The 21,315-nt window shown below is 43.0% G+C and overlaps 2 protein-coding genes across 3 annotated transcripts in view; one reads left to right on the top strand and one right to left on the bottom strand.

Annotated features, from left to right (window-relative positions):
* Nucleotides 1-902: 902 nt before the first annotated feature.
* On the bottom strand, nucleotides 903-8,834 carry phospho2 (phosphatase, orphan 2). Its single transcript, XM_033023985.1, has 2 exons — nucleotides 8,649-8,834; nucleotides 903-2,573 (listed from the first exon to the last, which is right to left on the bottom strand). The coding sequence occupies exon 2, from the start codon at nucleotides 2,556-2,558 to the stop codon at nucleotides 1,833-1,835; it is 726 nt and encodes a 241-aa protein (XP_032879876.1). The 5' UTR covers nucleotides 2,559-2,573; nucleotides 8,649-8,834; the 3' UTR covers nucleotides 903-1,832.
* A 64-nt stretch (nucleotides 8,835-8,898) lies between these two features.
* Nucleotides 8,899-21,315, top strand: part of ccdc173 (coiled-coil domain containing 173) — a 32,090-nt gene continuing 19,673 nt past the window's right edge. The window contains exons 1-3 of one of the 2 annotated variants that reach the window (XM_033023981.1): nucleotides 8,899-9,076; nucleotides 15,816-15,893; nucleotides 20,752-20,975. In XM_033023981.1, the coding sequence (XP_032879872.1) occupies nucleotides 9,010-9,076; nucleotides 15,816-15,893; nucleotides 20,752-20,975 (369 nt within the window). In that variant the 5' untranslated portion in view covers nucleotides 8,899-9,009. The remainder of the gene's footprint in view (nucleotides 9,077-15,815; nucleotides 15,894-20,751; nucleotides 20,976-21,315) is intronic. The other variant, XM_033023982.1, reaches the window with a different exon arrangement.

Genomic DNA, 21,315 nt, shown 5'->3' with positions numbered 1-21,315 from the left:
CGACCACCACCAATCACTCACACACAGGCAAAGGTGGGTGAAGTGTCTTGCCCAAGGACACAATGACAGTATGCACTACAAGCGGGATTCGAACCGGCTACCTTCCGGTCGCCAGCCGAACACTTAGCCCATTGTGCCATCTGTCGTCGTCCTAAGCACTGCTCAGAGTATTTCTTTTTTTTTTAGTAATTACAATAATTGCTAGATTAAATTGTTCTATAAATCTTAGCAGTTTCTGTCAAATATTTCGGTATGGCTTATTTTCAAGGGAATCTTATGTGCACTGCAAGTATTATTTGAAGGAACATGGATAATTTTGTTAGTCATGCATTCCCCTTTTCTGTGGCGATTGGCAGTTTTGTAATACTCATACTGTAATTCTGATTGTGTAGGGCAAGATTATGTTGGGCACATTCCACCAACAAAACATGGTACTAACTTTGAAGGATGTTCATGGAAGGCAAAGATCAACTATGATCTTATGAATGGCAGAGAATGCCCAAAGGATATTCTTATATCTAGTCCAACAATTAATCATGTTTTCTCTATATGATTTAAGTAGAAATTGTACCTGGTTCCTTTAAAAAAACGTTTTTATTGTTGCCTGGAAACAAGACAAGTAGTAAGCTTTCAATTTACTTACCAATAAGCAACTTACTAAGATAAAAGTTTCTATTCAGAGCTGGGGTCTACTATCTCTGAAACCTTTGATGAACTGAATCTTTTATTCTCACTAAATGCAACAGATAATGGAAGTCTTATTTATACATATAGCTTGCTGTAAATGACTGATCAAACGGCTTCATGAGTTTTCTCAAAAATGTGTCAGAATGTTATTAACATTTACTCAACTGGATCACAATGTGTGACATAAACACCATAAACTAAAATGAAAAATTCAGTGGTTTAATAAAACATTTATTAATTCTCTTTATTTATTTAATTTATTTATTCTCTTGCATGTCACCACTTTCTAAAATAGTGCATTATTACAAAAAAAAAATGTAGGTATAGTTATACATTCATTATTTGACTCAATTCATATAGTCTTAAGTTCATAATTTATAGATGTTTAACTACCACAAAGGATGAACACTTCATTTCTGCAAGTTTACCTGCTGATTTCACTTTTGAAATAAATCGATATAGTAAATTGAGGTGGGAATAGGTGTAAAATAGTCACAAATTCATATTATTTTAACATTAATAATTCCTTCCTGAGCACAGAACATGCAGGATATCAACCTCCATAAATACACTTTAAAAATAAGCAAGCAGAACAACTCAAAGATCTTGCATTATAGTCTACCAATAGGAAATACTACACATATTCGAACACGTTTCCCCAGACATACAACCATAGATTTTCATGTGCAATTACGTTTCTGCAACATGAGTTTATAGACTGCATCTTTATGATACGATTATGCTCTTAAAATTTCAGTTCACAGAGCTTATTGAAATGTATATCAACCTGCTTCTCAATAATGGAACATAACTTTGTTTTGCAAGGGTGAATTAGTTAAATTTAACAAGATTGTTATAGTCTTGGTTAATCTATCATTCTCCAGCTGGGAAAGTAACCCCAATATTTTTTTTAATAAGTTATGCTGTGGACAAATTCCTTTGTTAACCAAAGTTAACAAAGTTAAGGCTACACTAAGAAAAATTCAGTCTACAGTTTGATTGTTAGAAATCGTTAAACTATAAAATTGGCACACGGAAGTATCTTTATTCTTCGGTAATTTTGACAATTTTATGAATTGTTGAATTATAAAATTAAATACAACATTTATGGTGGCTTTAATTTTATTTTGTTTAAAAACAGAGACTTAAGTTAGGTATGTTTTCAAATAAGACAGGATTTCTTCACCTGAAGACCATATCACTATGAATGGTCGCATATGACAAGAGTCTATTTCAACCATTTCATTAACCAGCTTTTCCAACTTGTACCCTTTCCTGACCATAGCAACATCACTTTCCTCCAAACTTTCAATGGGGCACAAGTCATTTGCTCCATCACCTGTGTAAATTATTTTTTTATATTGTACTCCCACTTTTTGTTGATCAGCAATAAAGTCATTTAACACTTTTCTCTTGCAAAGATTATCAGGGCATTGTGGGCAACAATGAGAATGAAAATTCTTAATTCTAAGGTAACCTTGTTCATCAAAAGTTGCCGGATTTGTGAGAATGCTATCAAAAGCCAACCTTGTATTTGTAAACTCTAAGATCCAATTGACGAAAACTGTGTTGGAATCAGAAATAATAAGGCAGTCAACTTTATCCTTGTTTTGGCAGATGAACTTTAGGAGATCAACCATTCCCGAACAATATGGTATAGATTCCATAACCTGTTTTATCTCAGGTTCTTTGATTCCTTGGTCTCCAATGTAGCTGAGGACGCTTTGCATGTATTCATTCCAGTGTTTTCCATCATATTTTTTACGAAGCCAGTCTGGAAGTTTCTTTTTAGGAGTACATCTCACAACCCAAGTATCACTGTTCCCATCTACAATTGTGTGGTCAAAATCAAAAACGAGTAAACTCTTCATTGTCTGGATAGCCTCCTATTTTAAAAAACAAAAAGGAAGACGTGTTTTTATATAACTGCACATATGTCTTATTTTAAAAAGGTAAAATAATAAACATGTTGCATGTTTACCCTATATTGTATATTTAGTTCAGAGATAATAGCATTTAATTTAGTAATTAAAGGCGGGAAGTTTGCATTAAATAAAGAAGTATATTTTCTGGTTACTTGGGCACCCAGATATTTAAATTTTTCTGTAGCAATTCTGAAAGGGAATTTTAAAAGGTGTGTCGGCTCTTGAGGTTTTATTGCCATAATTTCACTTTTGTTCCAGTTTATTCTCAGGATATAGAACTGCAGATGGTAGAAAATCGAAGGTAGACAAAAATGCTGGAGAAACTCAGCGGGTGAGAGCATCTATGGAGCGAAGGAAATAGGCGACGTTTTAGGTCGAGACCCTTCTTCAGACTGAAGGGTCACGACCCGAAACATCGCCTATTCCCTTCGCTCCATAGATGCTGCCTCACCCGCTGAGTTTCTCCAGCATTTTTGTTTACCAGGTCTGAAGGAGCTCAGTTACATGAATGGCCTGGAGAAGTTGGAGTTTGTTCTACTTGGAACAGAGGAGATTGCAAATAAAAAATTCTCCATGTTCCGAGCAGAAAGAAAATGTTCTAATTTAGAGTGAAGAATTTGTTTGATGAAGGTAATTGGCAAAAAGCACAAAAGAGACACAAGGATTTTCTTTTTTAAAGTTAAACATAATGTGTGGTTAGGATCTATAAATGCACTTCCAAACCTGGAAGTGTCAACCTCATGGCAAATTTAATTGCTCCCAAAAGGAAGCTGGATGACTATCTGAAAGGAGAGAATATGACGAACTATCGAGAGAGGACATCCATAGAACAGTACAGCACAGGATCAGGCCCTTCGGCCCACAATGTTTGTGCCGTTAAACTGATCACATCTGCCTGTACATGATTCATATCCCACTATTCCCTGCACCTCCACATGCCAATCTAAAAGCCTCTTAAACACCTGTGTTGGTGGTAGAGGTATCAGCGCCTCTACCACCAACCCTGGGCAGTGGGTTCCAGGCGCCCACCACTCTATGTAAAAAATAAAATTGCCCCGGACATCTCCATTAAACTTTCCCCCTCTGACCTTCGTTACGCCTTCCACTGTTGGACATTGGCACCCTGGAGAAAAAGGTTCTGACTGTCTATCCCTCTCATAATTGTATATACTTCTATCAAGTCTCCCCTCAAACTCCGATGTTCCAGAGAAAACAATCCAAGTCTATCCAGCCACCTCCCTGTAGCGGAAACCCTTTAATCCAGGCAGCATTGTGGTAAACCTCCTCTGCACCCTCTCCAAAGCCTCCACATCTTTCCTGTAATGTGGCAACCAGGATTGCTCACAATACTCTAAATGCAGCCAAACTAAAGTTGTCCAATGCTGCACCATTACTTCCTGGCTCTTATATTCAATGTCCCTAGCAATGAAGGCAAGCAGCCATACGTCTTCTTAAACCCCTATCCACTTGTGCTGCCACATTCAGTGGGCTATGAACTTGGACTCCAAAATCCCTCTGCACATCATTGCTGTAAAAAGTCCTGCTATTAACTGTATATACTATCCTTCCAACTTCCCAAAAATGCATCACCCAACTCTACTCCAACTGCCGTTTCTGCACCCATTTCTGCAGCTGGTCTATATCCCGCTGTATCTTCTGACAGTACTCCTCGCTGTCTGCAACTCCTCCAATTTTGGTGTTGTCAGCAAACTCACTCACCAACCCATCTACATTTATATCTATGTTTAAGAAAGAACTGCAGATGCTTGAAAAATCAAAGGTAGACAAAAATGCTGGAGAAATTCAGCGGGTGAGGCAGCATCTATGGAGCAAAGGAATAGGTGACGTTTCGGGTCGAGACCCTTCTTCAGACAGTCTGAAGAATGGTCTCGACCCGAAACGTCACCTATTCCTTCGCTCCATAGATGCTGCCTCACCCGCTGAGTTTCTCCAGCATTTTTGTCTATCTTACATTTACATCTAGGTCATTTATCGCAAATAACATAGGTCCCAGCATAGATTCCTGCAGAAGTTCTCTGGTCACAGATCACCAGTCAGAATATCTACCTTCTACCACAACCATCTATGAATTCTATGAATAAGCCAGTTCAGAATCCATATGACCAAATAATTGTCACTCATACATCTAACCTTCTGGGTCAGCCTACCATGAGGAGACTGATCCACCCTACAGGTGAATTGATCATGGGGAACAAGGACATGGCAGACCAATTGAATAACTACTTTGGTTCTGTCTTCACTAAGGAAGACATAAATAATCTGCCGGAAATAGCAGGGGACCGGGGGTCAAATGAGATGGAGGAAGTGAATGAAATCCAGGTTAGTTGGGAAATGGTGTTAGGTAAATTGAATGGATTAAAGGCCGATAAATCCCCAGGGCCAGATAGACTGCATCCCAGAGTACTTAAGGAAGTAGCCCCAGAAATAGTGGATGCATTATTGATAATTTTTCAAAACTCATTAGATTCTGGAGTAGTTCCTGAGGATTGGAGGGTAGCTAATGTACCCCCACTTTTTAAAAGTAAATCATGTCTGACGAATCTTATAGAATTTTTCGAGGATGTAACGAGTAGAGTGGATAAGGGAGAACCAGTGGATGTGTTATATCTGGACTTTCAGAAGGCTTTCGACAAGGTCCCACATACGAGATTAGTATGCAAACTTAAAGCACACGGTATTGGGGGTTCAGTATTGCTGTGGATAGAGAACTAGCTGGCAGATAGGAAGCAAAGAGTAGGAGTAAACGGGTCGTTTTCAGAATGGCAGGCAGTGAGTAGTGGGGTACCGCAAGGCTCAGTGCTGGGACCCCAGCTATTTACAATATATATTAATGATTTGGACGAGGGAATTGAATGCAACATCTCCAAGTTTGCGGATGTCACAAAGCTGGGGGGCAGTGTTAGCTGTGAGGAGGATGCTAGGAGGCTGCAAGGTGACTTGGATAGGTTGGGTGAGTGGGCAAATGCATGGCAGATGCAGTATAATGTGGATAAATGTGAGGTTATCCACTTTGGTGGCAAGAACAGGAACGTAGACTATAGGGTGATTTCACTAGAGGTCACTGGAGCGTAGATCCGCACCCACGTGACCGCAAAATTTAACTGGAGTACATGCGTCACTTCCGGTACATGTTAGTGAATGGGAAAACACGCACTTTCACACCCGTTAAAAACATCGAAAACGGCCCGTTTTTGAGCTGCAATTAACTGTGCCAGTCGGGGTGACCGTGAGGCACAGCTACCTAAATTTACAGTCCAAAAAAAAGATAGAAACTAAGGTAAATTCAAGAGGGAGCTGAAGGTGCAAAAACAGCGTAAGTGCTTAGCGGACATTTGCCGTGGAGATTTAAAGATCGAAAATATCGGGGATTATCGCGTTTGCTCGCTGCATTTCATCAAAAGTAAGGCATTATTGACGTTTTATCTTTATTCATTTGTTATATGAAAAGTATTAAAAGTTAAAAATCCGTCAGTAAAATTGCAAAATCGCCCATGGTTCTCAGGTGGGTTTTAACATGCAAAATGAAAACGCTTCTGAAGCTCCATTTACCATTTAAATAATCGTAAACTATCAATGCGTTTTGAAATAAATTTTACTGAGATGCAAGCTAAGGAATGGGATAATTGTCAGCTGTTAGTTGGACAAAAGCAGGACATTTTATTATTTGCCAAAATATATTTCTCAATGTTTCTTGTTTAAAGCCTGCACAATCACCCAAACTACTTATTTATTTATTTATCATCTAATAACAGACAAGCCTGCAGCATGGAATGATGTCAACAATCCTGATTTGGCACCCACTGTGAGCAGGATAGACAATGTGCACAAGAACGCCATGCACGTGCAACAAGAAGAGAGTATTAAAGCAGATTTGGTTGCAGCTCAAGCATCTATAGCTCTGCAAGTTGATGCTGAACTGAGAACCATGGGCGATTTTGCAATTTTACTGACGGATTTTTAACTTTTAATACTTTTCATATAACAAATGAATAAAGATAAAACGTCAATAATGCCTTACTTTTGATGAAATGCAGCGAGCAAACGCGATAATTCCCGATATTTTCGATCTTTAAATCTCCACGGCAAATGTCCGCTAAGCACTTCCGCTGTTTTTGCACCTTCAGCTCCCTCTTGAATTTACCTTAGTTTCTATCTTTTTTTTGTACTGTAAATTTATGTAGCTGTGCCTCACGGTCACCCCGACTGGCACAGTTAATTGCAGCTCAAAAACGGGCCGTTTTCGATGTTTTTAACGGGTGTGAAAGTGCGTGTTTTCCCATTCACTAACATGCACCGGAAGTGACGCATGTACTCCAGTTAAATTTTGCGGTCACGTGGGTGCGGATCTACGCTCCAGTGACCTTTAGTGAAATCACCCTATTATCTGAATGGTGGCAGATTAGGAAAAGGGGAGATGCAATGAGATCTGGGTGTCATGGTACACCAGTCATTGAAAGTAGGCATGCAGGTGCAGCAGGCAGTGAAGAAAGCGAATGGTATGTTAGCATTTATAGCAAAAAGATTTGAGTATAGGAGCAGGGAGGTTCTACTGCAGTTGTACAGGGCCTTGGTGAGACCACACCTGGAGTATTGTGTACAGTTTTGGTCTCCTAATCTGAGGAAAGACATTCTTGCCATAGAGGGAGTACAGAGAAGGTTCACCCGACTGATTCCTGGGATGGCAGGACTTTCATATGAAGAAAGACTGGATAGACTTGGCTTGTACGTGCTAGAATTTAGAAGATTGAGGGGGGATCTTATAGAAATTTACAAAATTCTTAAGGGGTTGGACAGGCTAGATGCAAGAAGATTGTTCCCGATGTTGGGGAAGTCCAGAACAAGGGGTCACAGTTTAAGGATAAGGGGGAAGTCATTTAGGCTCAAGATGAGAAAAACATTTTTCACAAAGAGAGTGGTGAATCTGTGGAATTCTCTGCCACAGAAGGTAGTTGAGGCCAGTTCATTGGCTATATTTAAGAGGCCCTGCACCTATTTTCTATGTTTCTCTGGTCGAGACCCTTCTTCAGAAAATAGAGGATTTAGTTATTTATATTATCTGTGAACAGCTCTTTCCCGATGTTGGGGAAGTCCAGAACAAGGGGTCACAGTTTAAGGATAAGGGGGAAGTCATTTAGGATCAAGATGAAAAAACATTTTTCACAAAGAGAGTGGTGAATCTGTGGAATTCTCTGCCACAGAAGGTAGTTGAGGCCAGTTCATTGGCTATATTTAAGAGGCCCTGCACCTATTTTCTATGTTTCTATGTTTCTCTGGTCGAGACCCTTCTTCAGAAAATAGAGGATTTAGTTATTTATATTATCTGTGAACAGCTCTTTAGAAGGGTACAATTTAGTTAAGGGTAAATATCTAGGTTGGTATATTATACTGAGATTTAAAAAAAACAAAATGCTGGGGTTAAAAAAAAATCAGCACATCTGGCAGTATCTGTAGAAAAAGAAGCCGTTAATTTTCAGGTTGAACACCCTTCATCAGAATTGAGAAAGACCGACTGCGTTTTTCCAGCATTCTTATTGTTTTTACTAATTACTTGGTATCAAAGCCATTATTAAAATTAAATTTCAAAAGAAAAATAACAAAACGAACCACAAAATAAAAGATAGTTTTCTACAACCAGGAAAAATACAATAGTGAAGGACACCAAATATAGAAAGAGGGCAAATTTTAATCCCATTTTATAGCATGTCTTCCCGTGTTTCCTAATAATAAACCACATCGATGCTTGAATCAATTTATAGGATTATAACATTTACAGATTAATTCAGGATTTTCTTAACCGTTTGGAGAAATGCTGCAGATGCAATTTACTCGCACTATTCTCCCAACTGTCTTGTTTAAGTAGGCCCAAAAGAGGGCAGAATTTATTTGCCTAAGTTCATTGCAAGGACCAGGGGTAATAACAAACCTCCAGCACAAGGCGGACACTATTAATAACCCAGTGCTTTCCCAAGCCTACAGCAACCTCTTATTTTTCAGTCGCTTAAATTAAAAAAATACCTTGCGTACGATTCTTCAAAGAAACAATATATTCCTCAAAAGAGCTTCATCTGGTACGAATGATCCTCCCTGGGTGGGTGGGTGGGAGGGGAGGGGAGCAGTAGCTCAGTGGCACCGCTCTGGTCACGGCCCGGAGCACGCGTGGTGCCGGCACACTCCACTCATTGTTCGCGCCACTCCACGTGCCCCCGCGCACGTCGCCTGGCAACGGAGGAAACATACCGCCGGGGACGCTCCTCTGCCCCTCACGCTTCCGGTGTGGTTGCTGAGCAACACAATCCCCATCGTGGTGCGGGGGGGAGGGGAAATGTCCGCCCGCACCGAGTAACTCCTGGGACCCTGGACTTGCTTCTCCAAGCAAATGGCGACAGCGGCGAACATCACGCCGCCAAATCGAATACTGTTAGGTGACACGAGGAACAATTCAGGTGAGTTCTAACCAAAATAGGTTAGCGGACCTAAAATCAAGAGAGTCACGCGTGTCAATAGACACAACAAGCTGCAATATATCAAAAATGTAATAAATAAGTCTGAAGAAGGGTTTCGGCCCGAAACGTTACCTATTTCCTTCGCTCCATAGATGCTGCTGCACCCGCTGAGTTTCTCCAGCATTTTTGTGTACGTATAATTCAGCGGGACTGGCAGCATCTCTGGAGAGAGGGAATGGGTGACGTTTCGGGTCGAGATCCTTCTTCAGCAATGTTTAATTGTGATACTTACAACAAAAGTACAGGGAGTACAGAGAAGGTTCACCAGACTGATTGTTGGGATGTCAGGACTTTCATATGAAGAAAGACTGGATAGACTCGGCTTGTACACGCTAGAATTTAGAAGATTGAGGGGGGATCTTATAGAAACTTACAAAATTCTTAAGGGGTTGGACAGGCTAGATGCAGGAAGATTGTTTCCGATGTTGGGGAAGTCCAGAACAAGGGGGTCACAGTTTAAGGATAAGGGGGAAATCTTTTAGGACCGAGATGAGGAAAACATTTTTCACACAGAGTGGTGAATCTCTGGAATTCACTGGCACAGAAGGTAGTTGAGGCCAGTTCATTGGCTATATTGAAGAGGGAGTTACATGTGGACCTTGTGGCTAAAGAGATCAGGGGGTATGGAGAGAAGGCAGGTACAGGATACTGAGTTGGATGATCAGCCATGATCATATTGAATGGAGGTGCAGGCTCGAAGGGCCGAATGGCCTACTCCTGCACCTATTTTCTATGTTTCAAAAACAATGATATTCTTACTTGCAGCAGCATAATAGGTCTATTTAAACACAGTTGTTTATAGCAAACAAAAAGAAAAGTAATAAATGAACAACCCCAATACTAGTGTAAAACAGTCGTCAATGCAACTAGAGACGGTTCATAGTTTGTGTCTTGTGGCGTTCAAGAGCCTACACTGTTGGGGGAAAGCTGTTCTTGAACCTGGCGGTCACAAATCATGTTGCATTTGTAGGATTGAACTGTAATCCTCTGTTGCACTCAAAGCACGATATGCTACTCACGGGGGGATGCAAGGCGATGGATTGAGCTGTAATAAGTTGTTGCACGCAAAACACGTTATGCTGGTTAGAGGAACTAAGCGGGTCAGTCAACGTCCGTGGAGGGAATGGACGGATGGTGTTTTTGGGTCCAGACCTTTCTTCAGACATTTGGGAAAAGATAATCTGCATTCTTTGTCTGTGAAGTCTGGTACTTTCTCATTGTGAATATAGTTGCGACAATGACGCTCTGAACAACGGTGCTTTAGCACATGACTGGGAAGTATGGTATTATTGAAATAAATGTTCATTAATTGCATCGTTACTGGGCTGAAGAACAGCAGGTTTCACCATTACCCAAGATTGAAATTGTAATGTTTGTAAGTACACTATGTTTTTCAGCATAACCAAACCGATTACACCACATTTCTAGAGTGTTTATCAACTTTGTGTTATATTTGCATTCTTTCTCAACAAGGACAATTCCCCAAGACAATTCCCCTGGGAGCCACCTATTGGTAAATTCACCTTTCGAGTACCGGCATAGCCTTTGGTTTTATGGGACAAGATATTTGAACATTAAGACCCAAAAAACTGGCACCAAAATTATGGTCTGTAGGGCAACTTGTCTTATTTACTTCTAAGATCTAGACCACCCAAAGCTGACATCTTAAGGTATTGCAACAATACCAATGATGTCTTAAATAAATTAATTAAATCCACTGGCAGGAGAAGTGAATCTAACCAACCACTCTCAGATAAACAGTTCCCATTATTGAGGCCTTAAATCAACTCGATGGTCTTCATTGGGCAGGCCATGACATTCACACGTCCATCACCAGACTCCCAAAACAGACACTCTATTCCATGCACTGTCACGGGAAAAGATTACCAAGGGGAAAGAAGAAAAAGTTCAATGCATCATTAAAAATGTAACATCCGCACTAACTGCTGCAAATCCTTGGCCCATGACCGCTCAAAGTGGAATCTTATTGATTGACCCCACGCATTGGAAACACAAAGCACCAGATCATATACAGCAGAAGGAGCACACCACTTTACAACCTACTTATCAGCACCATCAGATATCTCCAATGCCATTTGTGGAAGAGCCAGAGTTCCCATATTGGCCTCAACGGTTACTTCAGAATCTCCAGAAATAGTGTTGGAAGCAAGTTATCCTCAATCTAGAGGGCAGGCTAAGAAGAATATAGTTTCAGTTTAGTTTATTGTCGCATGTCATATTAGGATAGATTAAGGCATTGGCAGAGCAGTGAACAGAATTGAATGAATGGGTGAGTTTTAGGATGGCAGACTGTATTGATTAGAATACAGATGGTCACTATACCATCCTTTATCCATTCACAATTTATATCAGTGAAGTAGCTGAGGCATCTAATTGTTATGTATGCTGACAAAGTAAAATTAAATGGAAAATTAATCCATGAAACAAATGTAAAAGTCTAATTGGATGAGAAAATGGTAAACAAAGTATAATTTAGGGATGCACATAATTATCCACTTTGGTAGAAGGAATGGAATAACATGAGGGAGGGATTCATAAGGATTGGGGGCCCCATGTACATAAATTTGTACAGAATAGAAATATGCAAGTAAAATAAAGTTTAAAAAAATGTCTTGCTGCATATACAAATGGCATTGATAAAACTATGCCTGGTGTATTCTATACAGTTTGGGTATCCTTATCAATTTGCATTAGAGGAGTGCAACAATGTTCCAGAAGGGTAATTCAATGAATGAGCTAGCTGTCCCACAAGGAGGAATTGATGGAATAGATATGATGATTAGGGTTTTAGTATCAGATGGAGTGGTTGACTGTGAATTTCAGCCACGTTTTGACTGCATGGCATAACAGTCATGAGGAGCCATACACCCTAGTCATGTGCACATGTTGCAGAGACCAAATAGACAGAGACTTTAGGGAAGCAAAACAATGTTGCTGTACTTACGAGGAAAGGAGAAGGCACTTAACATGAGAGGCTCTTGCTAAATTACATTGCAAACTGCTGTACTCAGCATGGCATTCAACTGCCTGTTGCAGTTAAAGGCAGATTCGCTGTGATTATTGGTCCTCGGAATGAGATTTAAGAACATAAACTGATTGGATGGGAGAGTAAATTAGTACCAAGCTGGATACATAAAGAAAGAAAATAAGAGTGGGAAAAAGAAAGTGGGAATGAGGGAGAATCCAAGGATAAAGGAAAAATAAGACAACATTTATTCAACAATCATTAGTATCTCTATTACTTGCAGGAATAAGAGTCAACTGTTTATAAATTAAACAATTTATTTCAGCAATTCAACTCCCCCTCCCATTCCGAATCCGACCTTTCTGTCCTGGGCCTCGTCCATGGCCAGAGTGAGTCCCACCGCAAATTGGAGGAGCAGCACCTCATATTTTGCTTGGGTAGTTTACACCCCAGCAGTATGAACATTGACTTCTCCAATTTCAGGTAGTCCTTGCTTTTTCCCTCTTTCCCCTCCCCTTCACAGCTCTCCCACAGCCAGCTGTCTCCGCCTCTTCCTTTCTTCTTCCCACCGCACCACCCCCACATAAGTCTGAAGAAGGGTCTCGACCCGAAACGCCACCTATTCCTTCGCTCCATAGATGTTGCCTCACCCGCTGAATTTCTCCAGCATTTTTATCTAACTTCATTATTTATCGATACCTTTTCATAATTGTCCCAGTTCATTTTAGTCAACTCTGCCTGCTTCTAGTTAACTTTAAAATACAGGTTTTAGTTCAAATTGAATATGAAAATAAAAATGACCCTTTACATATGATCAGTTCTAAAATAGCCATTTCCCTGGTCGGTTCCACAATGTATTATTCACGTATCTGTCCCCAATACACTGTATGAACTCAACCTGAAGGCTGCCATTGTCAAGATAATTTGCTCAGTCCATATGAAGATTAAAACTTGTAACTGTATTACAAGCCCACATTGTTTCTTAATGTATAACTAGATTAAGTGGGACCCGTTGGGTCCCTGTCACACGGAGGCCTCGTCACCCAATGCAACCAGTTCCCCAACGCAATATTCCACCACTCGTTCCCTCAACGCATCCCGTTCCAACGCAATATTCCACCCCTCACGCCTATCCTCCTCCCATCAAATCCACCACTTCCTGTCCCCCTCTCCCTCTACCCCCCCCCCCCCTTCCCACCTTGCCCACCACCTTGGACCCCCTTCTACCCTGCTCCCTACCCCCACCCCCCTACCCCACTCTCTAACTTTCCCCCTTCACTCACTCCCTCCCTCATCCCTCTCTCCCCCCTCCCTCTTTCTCTCCTCCCCTTCCTGTGCTGCGGGTCGGGCTGGGCGCTACCTCTCTCCACGTAACTGTGCGGTGCGTTAGGGCCGCTCCGTGTCCGCGCCCGCGGGCAGGAGCTGCTGGAGCGCTGCACATCCCGGGACCCGCGGTGTCTCGGCGCTACCGCCCCCCCCCCCATCTCCCTCTACCACCCCATCTCCCTCCTACCATTTCCCTCATCCTCCTCCCCTGACTCCCTTTCCCGGCCTCAGTGCCTATCCATGTCGTAGACCAGCGGCAGGGACTGGAACTCGGCCTGGTTCTCGTATTCGGCCCGGCCCAGGCTGTAGGCGGCCGAAGCATTCGCGGACCTGGGCCTCGACAGAGCCGGGCTCGCTGTGCTGGGGGCGGGGTGAGGGTGGCGGGCGGCCGAGCCGGAGATGCCCACAGAGCAGGAAGCGAAGGCTGTGCTGCAGGATGGCGGCGGCCGGGTGGCCCCCGAGGCGCTGGTACCCCTTGACCAGGCCCCGGGCTTGGGTACGACTCCAGCCCTCAGCTCGGCTGTCTGGGATCCAGTCCAGGCCCCGACTTCATCTCCGGACTTGTCCCTGAAGGCGGACCCAGGCTCGTTCTTGGTTCCAGCCTAGGCCCAGTTCACAGGCTCGTCCTTGGCTCCAGTCCGGGTCCAGTCCCCGGGCTCGGCTCGCAGCACCACCCTCTCCACCAGGTACTGCGCGGCCTCAGCACCTTGGACGGCGACGCCACTCCTTCACCAAGGCGACCTCCCGCCGATTGACAGCGGACGCAGCCAATCAGTGTGCCAATGGTGCCAGGAAGGGGCGTCGCTGGGACGGTGATGTTCCTTCCTGACTGACAGGAGATCAATCTGCGTGGCGGCGACAGACAGCAATCTGCGCCTGCGTGGCTTTTATGATTTTTAAACCTTAATAACTTTTACAATATATCATCGATTAGAACGAAACTTATTGCACTTGCAGCACAGGAGAATGGTAAGTAAGCTGGCGAAAAATCGTAGCGTTATTGAGTACCATTATTGTGCAAATAGAAAAACCATGCAAACCGGAAGAGCACAAGATCACAAGGGACAGATCTGTCCTGCATTGTAGCTGCCATTAGAGATCCTGTAGCCTATTCTCACCAATGATTAGTTTCCTTTGTTTTTTCTCAAACTGATTCTTCTTCTGAGTCAAACCATTTTTCTTATGTGCTAATCTTAACCTTTACACTAGGGGCGCCGCATTGATGGCAGTCTCTGCCTACAGTCTGTCTGTTTTTCTGACTTTTTAAATATTTTTGTCAGTTTTAAAAGTTTGTGTGGTAGATTTCTTTAGCTTTTTTATGTGGGGGAGGGGGGTAGGGTGAGGGGGAAACCGTTTCCCAGTCACTTACTGGCGAGGACGCGACTATTCTCCGAGTCGCGTCCTCGCCCCCCTCCTCGCGGCCTACCACCTGGATTGGAGTGGCCTTTCCTGCGGGGGACCTGGACCAGAGCTTCAGCAGCGGCGGCGCAGCACTGGATACCTCGCGGAGCGAGCGGTGCTTACCTGGATCGCCGTTGAAGCTCCGGAGGGTTGGGCCTGCTGCTTCAACATCGGAGTTGTGGTTTGCAGAGCTTCCAGCGTGGGCGGTGCTGACTTCAACATCGCGGAGTCCTGAACCCTTTGCAGAGGGCCGCCAGCATTGAATCTCCACCCAGCGCGGCCTGTGGACTTTGGGAGTCGCGGACTCCAGTAGGAGGTGGCCGATTCGGATGTCCAAGCCGGTGAGGATGTCCTCCAGTCCTGACGTCGGACTTCCATCACCCCGGCGAACGGGCCTGAACATCGGGCCGCCCGATAGCGGCGACAGTGGGGGGTTCGGGAGCCCCCCCGACCACGGGAGGACAACAGAGGAGTATTACTGAATTTTGGAGTCTTCCCTCGCAGTGGGGAAACTTTGATCCCGATGTGTGGGAAAGACTATCGTGTTCTGTGCTCTTTATTATTCGTATTGCTACACAGTGACCACACATTTCGCTGTACCAATTGGTACATGTGACAAATAAATGTATCTTGTAACTTGTACAAAGATCTCCCCATCTCCTATTTCCTTCTGTCTATCTTTCCAAAATTCCAAGAATCCCAGAATATTCCGTTCCCATCTTTAGTCACCTTGCAATTATATTTGTGCAATCTACCATCATTCATATATTTTGGCTCCAAATGCGAATTGCACTCCATTTCTCAAATCTTTACAGAATCTACAAGATTCTTAATGAGGAACATGATTATGTCAACAATTTTGTGAACGTAAATTAATAGCATTAATAGTTGCAATGGTTATTATCATAATTGTATATTTTTGACTGCCGTTTTTCAGATCCTATACGTATTATGTATGCACTGCAGGTAGAATATTTTCAGGTCAGAAGACCAAGCTATGTGCCCCAAAATGTTCTGTGGAACGGGATCTTGGAGATGTGAATGGTAAGTTGTTTTTAATGTTGAAAAATGTAGCCATGCATGGAGTGTTAAATTATAAATACAGAATTAAATTGTAAATTGTTTAATAGTCATAGCATTTAAATTATTTTTGAGTAATATTAGAAAAATAATACTTAAATTGTACCTGAATAATACAGAATTGTTAATGTATGCTAATGTATCCTCATTGTTTGTAAATGTAAATATCTGGGATGACACAAAATGATGGAGTAACTCATCGGGACAGGCAGCATCTCTGGAGAGAAGGAATGGGTGATGTTTCGGGTCGAGACCCTTCTCCAGACTGATGTCAGGGGAGTGGGCTGTACAGAGATAAGACTGATAGGAGAACTAGAAAGGGGAGGGGATGGAGAGAGGGGGAAAGCAAGGGCCACTTGAAGTTAGAGAAATCAATGTACATATTGCTGGGATGTAAGCTACCCAAGCGAAATACGAGGTGCTGCTCCTCCAATTTGCGCTGGGCCTCACTCTGACAATGGAGGAGGCCCAGGCCAGAAAGGTCAGATTGGGAATGGGAGGGGGAGTTAAATTGATGAGCAACCAGGAAATCAGGTAGGTTTAGGCGAACTGAGCGGAGGTATTCAGCGAAATGATCGACACCTGGAACAGTGGATACAGTAAATGAGATTGGAGGAGGTGCGTGAACCTCTGTCTCACCTAAAAAGACTGTCAGGATCCTTGAACGGAGTTGTGGGGGGAGGTAAAGGGACCGGTGTTGCATCTCCTGCGGTTGCAGGGGAAAGTATCTGGGGAGGGAATGGATTGGGTGGGAAGGGACGAGTTGACCAGGGAGTTGCGGAGGGAATGGTCTCTGTGGAAAGGGGTGGAGATGGGAAGATGTGGCTCGTAGTGGGATCCCGTTGGAGGTAGCGAAAATGTCGGAGGATTATGTGCTGTGTGCGACGGCTGATGGGGTGGAAGGTGAGGACAGGGGGAACTCTGTCCTTGTTACAAATGGGATGAGGGGGAGCAAGAGCAGAGCTGTGGGATATTGAGGAGACCCTCGTGAAAGCTTCATCTATAATGAAAGAAGGGAACCCCCGTTCCCTAAAGTATGAGGACATCTCCGATGACCTGGCATGGAAAACCTAATCCTGTGCGCAAACGCGGTGTAATGGAGGAATTGGGAGTAGGGGATAGAGTCCTTGCAGGAAGCAGGGTGGGAAGAAGTGTTGTCTAGATAGCTATGGGAGTCAGTGGGTTTGTAATAGATGTTGGTCACCGTCTCCTGTGATGGAGACGGTGAGATCTAGAAATGATCGAGAGATGCCGGAGATGGTCCAAGTGAATTTTGAGGGCAGGATGGAAATTAGTAGATGAAGTTGATGAAGTCTGTGAGTTCTGCATGGGTGCAGTTGTCAATGTAGCGGAGGTAAAGTTCGGGGATAGGGCCAGTGTACGCCTGGAACAGAGATTGTACGAGGTACCCTACAAAGAGGCAGGTATAGCTGGGGCCCATGTGAGTGCCCCAGGGCTGCCAACATTGGGTGAGAGTTGAGTGAGAAATTGAGGGGGGGGGGGGAAGAGAAACCGGACTATCCAGAGAAAACCCATGTGATCAAAGGGAGAATGTACAAATTCTGTACAGACAGCACCCGTAGTCAGGGTCAAATCTGGGTCTGTGGTGGTGTAAGGCAGCAACTCTACCGCTGCGCCAACATACCACCCCATTAATTTTTTTTCCCTGTAATATATTTATTATGACATCACGTCAATAAAGATGAACACATGATTCTGATTTCTGCCCTTAGTTGGATAACACACATCTCCAGTCATTGTGTTTTATGGCTGGTTTTCAACCTCTTCAGTCTGAAGGTCTCGACCCGAAACATCACCCATTCTTTCTCTCTAGAGATGCTGCCTGTCCTGCTGAGTTAATCCAGTTTTTAGTATCTATCTTCAGTTTAAACCAGCATCTGCAGTTCTTTCCTACACTCTTTGTTAAGCGAAACAGGTCCTATTCTCATAATATTATTCATCTCAACTAAGTCTTTTCTTCACATCCGTTGCTGCAGAGAATACAATCCCAGTTATCAAATCTTTCTTCAGTGAAAAAAAAATTCCAGCCCTTCCAACATCTTCATAAATCGCCCCTGGATCCTCTCCAGAGCAATTGCACCCTTTCTACAATGTGTCAAAGTCTTACAGGCCCTTCATCCCAACTTGCTTATGCAGATCAAGATGCCTCATTTGGCACATATCTCTTTAAACCTTGCGGGTGCCAGTGTGTGTGTGCGAATGCGTGTCAGTGAAGCGACAACAACGTCCGGAGTGAGCAGAGACTTGGCGATGCCCAGGGAGCGTTTCCCTCTCCCCCCCCCCCCCCCCTCCACCCAGGAATGCGGGCCAGCCCAGGTGCTCTGTGTCCAGCTGGGGTCCGGGGGAGGTGAGGGTCAGTGACCCGGGGGTCGGGCATCGAAGTGGAGCCTTATCCCGAGATTCATCCCTGCTCACGCGGTCTGCCCCTGGCTCCGGGCTGGGGTTAAAACTCCATGGGGTGTGGACAGAGCAGCCGAAAGACACAGAGCCGCCGGAGGTGAGGGTGGGGGGTGTGAGCGGTGCCTCAGGGGCCGGTGCTGGGACCACTGTCGTGTCTCACCTAACACCATCTACAGGGGAGAAACTAAACTACATTTTTTCCCTCCAAATCATCCCACGGGCTAGTAGTTTGACACCCCTGCTTTAAACCAATGCCCTCTTGAATCACATATCCTGGGACAAAGACTATGCATTCACCTTATATATATTCCCCTCGTGATTTTTACTCACCTCCAAAACAATTTTTGCTTTATTTTGAATTTCCAGCACCTGCAGATTTTGATTCCATGAATGTCAAATGTACTGCAGTTTGCCATTTTAAATAGTGTGCTTAAGAGTCTAAGACAATTAGTTCTTTACAGGAAACCCACCGACAGAAAACTATTCTCATTGGTGAGTGTGGAGGAGATCTGGAAGCCTTGGGCAAATTGAATTGTTCGTGACTTCATTTAAAAAAAATTGAGCATGGGAAATTTGTGATCAGCGTGAGAATTTTGTGAAATGCGTGAGTCTCACGCTCAATGCGTGAGAGTTGGCAGCCCTGGTGCCCATAGCTACGTCTTGGATTTGGAGGAAGTGGGAGGAGTAAAAGGAGAATTTGCTAATGGGCCTGTCCCACTTAGGCGATTTTTTGGGCGACTACAGGCGACTGCTGCAAAATTCGGCGACAGTGGCGACAATTTTGCTGTCGTAGGTTGTCGCCAGGTGTCGTAGGTTAATTCTACTAGGATTAATACTAGTCCCTGCCAGTTGCCTAAAGAATCACCTAAGTGGGACAGTTCCTTAAGGGTAAGGACTAGGTCTGCTAGGCGGAGGAGAGTGTTAGTAGATGGAAATTGGCTGGTTCTGCGGTCGGGAAAGAAACAGAGGGCTTTAAGACCGTCCTGGTGGGGGATGAATGTGTAGAGTGACTGGACATCCATAGTAAGGGTGAGGTAGTGGGGGCCTGGAAAACGGAAGTCATTGAAGAGACGAAGAGCGTGTGAGGTGTCTTGGACATAGGTAGGGAGGGATAGGATGTAGTCGAGGTATGTGGAAATTAATTCAGTGGGATATGAACAAGCAGAAACAATGGGTCTGCCAGGGCAGTTTTGTTCGTGGATTTTGGGGAGACGATAAAATTGGGGAATGATAAGGTTGGTGGCTTTGGAGGGCAGAGAGCCGGAAGTAATGAAATCAGAAATGGTGTGTGATATTAAGGCCTGGTGCTTGTCTGTGGGATCATGGTCCAAGGATAAGTAGGAGGAGGTGTCTGAGAGTTACCTTCAGTTTAAACCAGCATCTGCAGGTCTTTCCTGCACAACAGATGGGATGAGTTGGAAGTACAGTATCCACCATTGATCTCAGTTCACACTTATTACACTTAGGTGCTAATATTGAAATAAATCCAGAAAATACTCAGTGGAAATTGAAATGTTAAGTTTTCAGGATAAAGACCCTTCAGGGTCAAATCGTTAACTCCTTCTCTTTCCCTGTCCACAGATGCGGTTTGATCTGCTGAATGTTTCTAGCATTTTCTGCTGTTATTTCAGTTTTCCAGCATCTACAGTTGTTTTTATTTCAATTGAAGTGTTTATGTAACATGTTTTGTAAGGTTAACATGATTTAAAGTATTTTTTACAGATAATGAAGAACTTATTGAAAGGTACTCATTGCTATTATGTTGAAAGTCCAACTGCCAATTTAGTCACAGCAAGATTTCTCGATAAATGACCACACTTTATGATTACAGTTACCGAGACACAAATATTGGCCAGGAATAAATATTAGTTGGAATTAGTTGAAATGCTTGGCTTAAAACATACTTAATATGCCAGCTGTTTAAGGAAATTTAATATTCTTCTAATCCAGTGCACGAACCAATTTAAACGCTGATTCACAAAGCACGTATCTGTACAGTTCATTTTTCATGTTTTTTGAGGATTTCCTTGATAAACTTTTACGAGTTGAAGATCTGCTGTCATAAAAAGTGAGATTGGAGATTACACAATATTAAAGATTCAACTGCAGCTCATGTGTCACAAAGCTGTACTTATGGAGGGGAGTGAATATCCTGAAGTTTCAGGAATTGGCCACAATGAAGGTGAATGAATAAACAATGGTATTCTAAATTTATTTGGTTAAAACAGTTTGTAATTTGCTTTAAGCAATACACCTAAGACTGTAATTAATTCTCTAATAATGAATTGGTGATTGGTTTACCACCTACCAATTATACCAGATGAGTCATATTAGAAATGTACCTTTGGTAAATGTGGTAAATATTGACTCTTTTTGAAATTTCATGATTTGGACATTTTAGTGCAGGTTCGTGACAAACCGAATGAACTTGGCAGAGTACAGTTTCCAAATCTGACGGATCTGCGACAAGTTACAATTCTTCCAAAAGTGGAATGGCAACGCATCCAGGATAATTTGAATGGTATAAATCATGAGGCTGAATTTTTACGTGCCCAGATGGAAGAAAAAGAAGCCTTACATTTACAATCGAAGGAAATAACCAAACACTGGACAAACACAGTTGCAGTAAGCACTCTTTAAGTATTTTACAGTACCTGTTGTAATTATGTTGTACAACATTATATCATTTTATTGCTTACCACTATTTACCAGAATATTTGTAGCATTCCTTTGCATGTATTAAGGAGTCACTATTTTTCTATTATTATCCAAGATACAGTTGATTTTAGTTGATTGCATCTGATAAACAGGTGTAAAATGAATGTAGTAAATCAGGAAAGGTTGGGGTGTTGTGATAAAAAATGTATATCACACTTCCAGTAACAATTTTGAGTGACCCATTAATTGCCCATCAAGTTTACATAAAAGTGATGACAGAGATTTACCCAATTTCTGTGCATTTTTC

This window comes from Amblyraja radiata, chromosome 7, assembly GCF_010909765.2.
Source record: "Amblyraja radiata isolate CabotCenter1 chromosome 7, sAmbRad1.1.pri, whole genome shotgun sequence".
In the NCBI taxonomy this organism is placed as follows: Eukaryota; Metazoa; Chordata; class Chondrichthyes; order Rajiformes; family Rajidae; genus Amblyraja; species Amblyraja radiata.
Note: the sequence above shows the minus strand (reverse complement) of the source record. Positions and strands in the feature narration are given on the sequence as shown.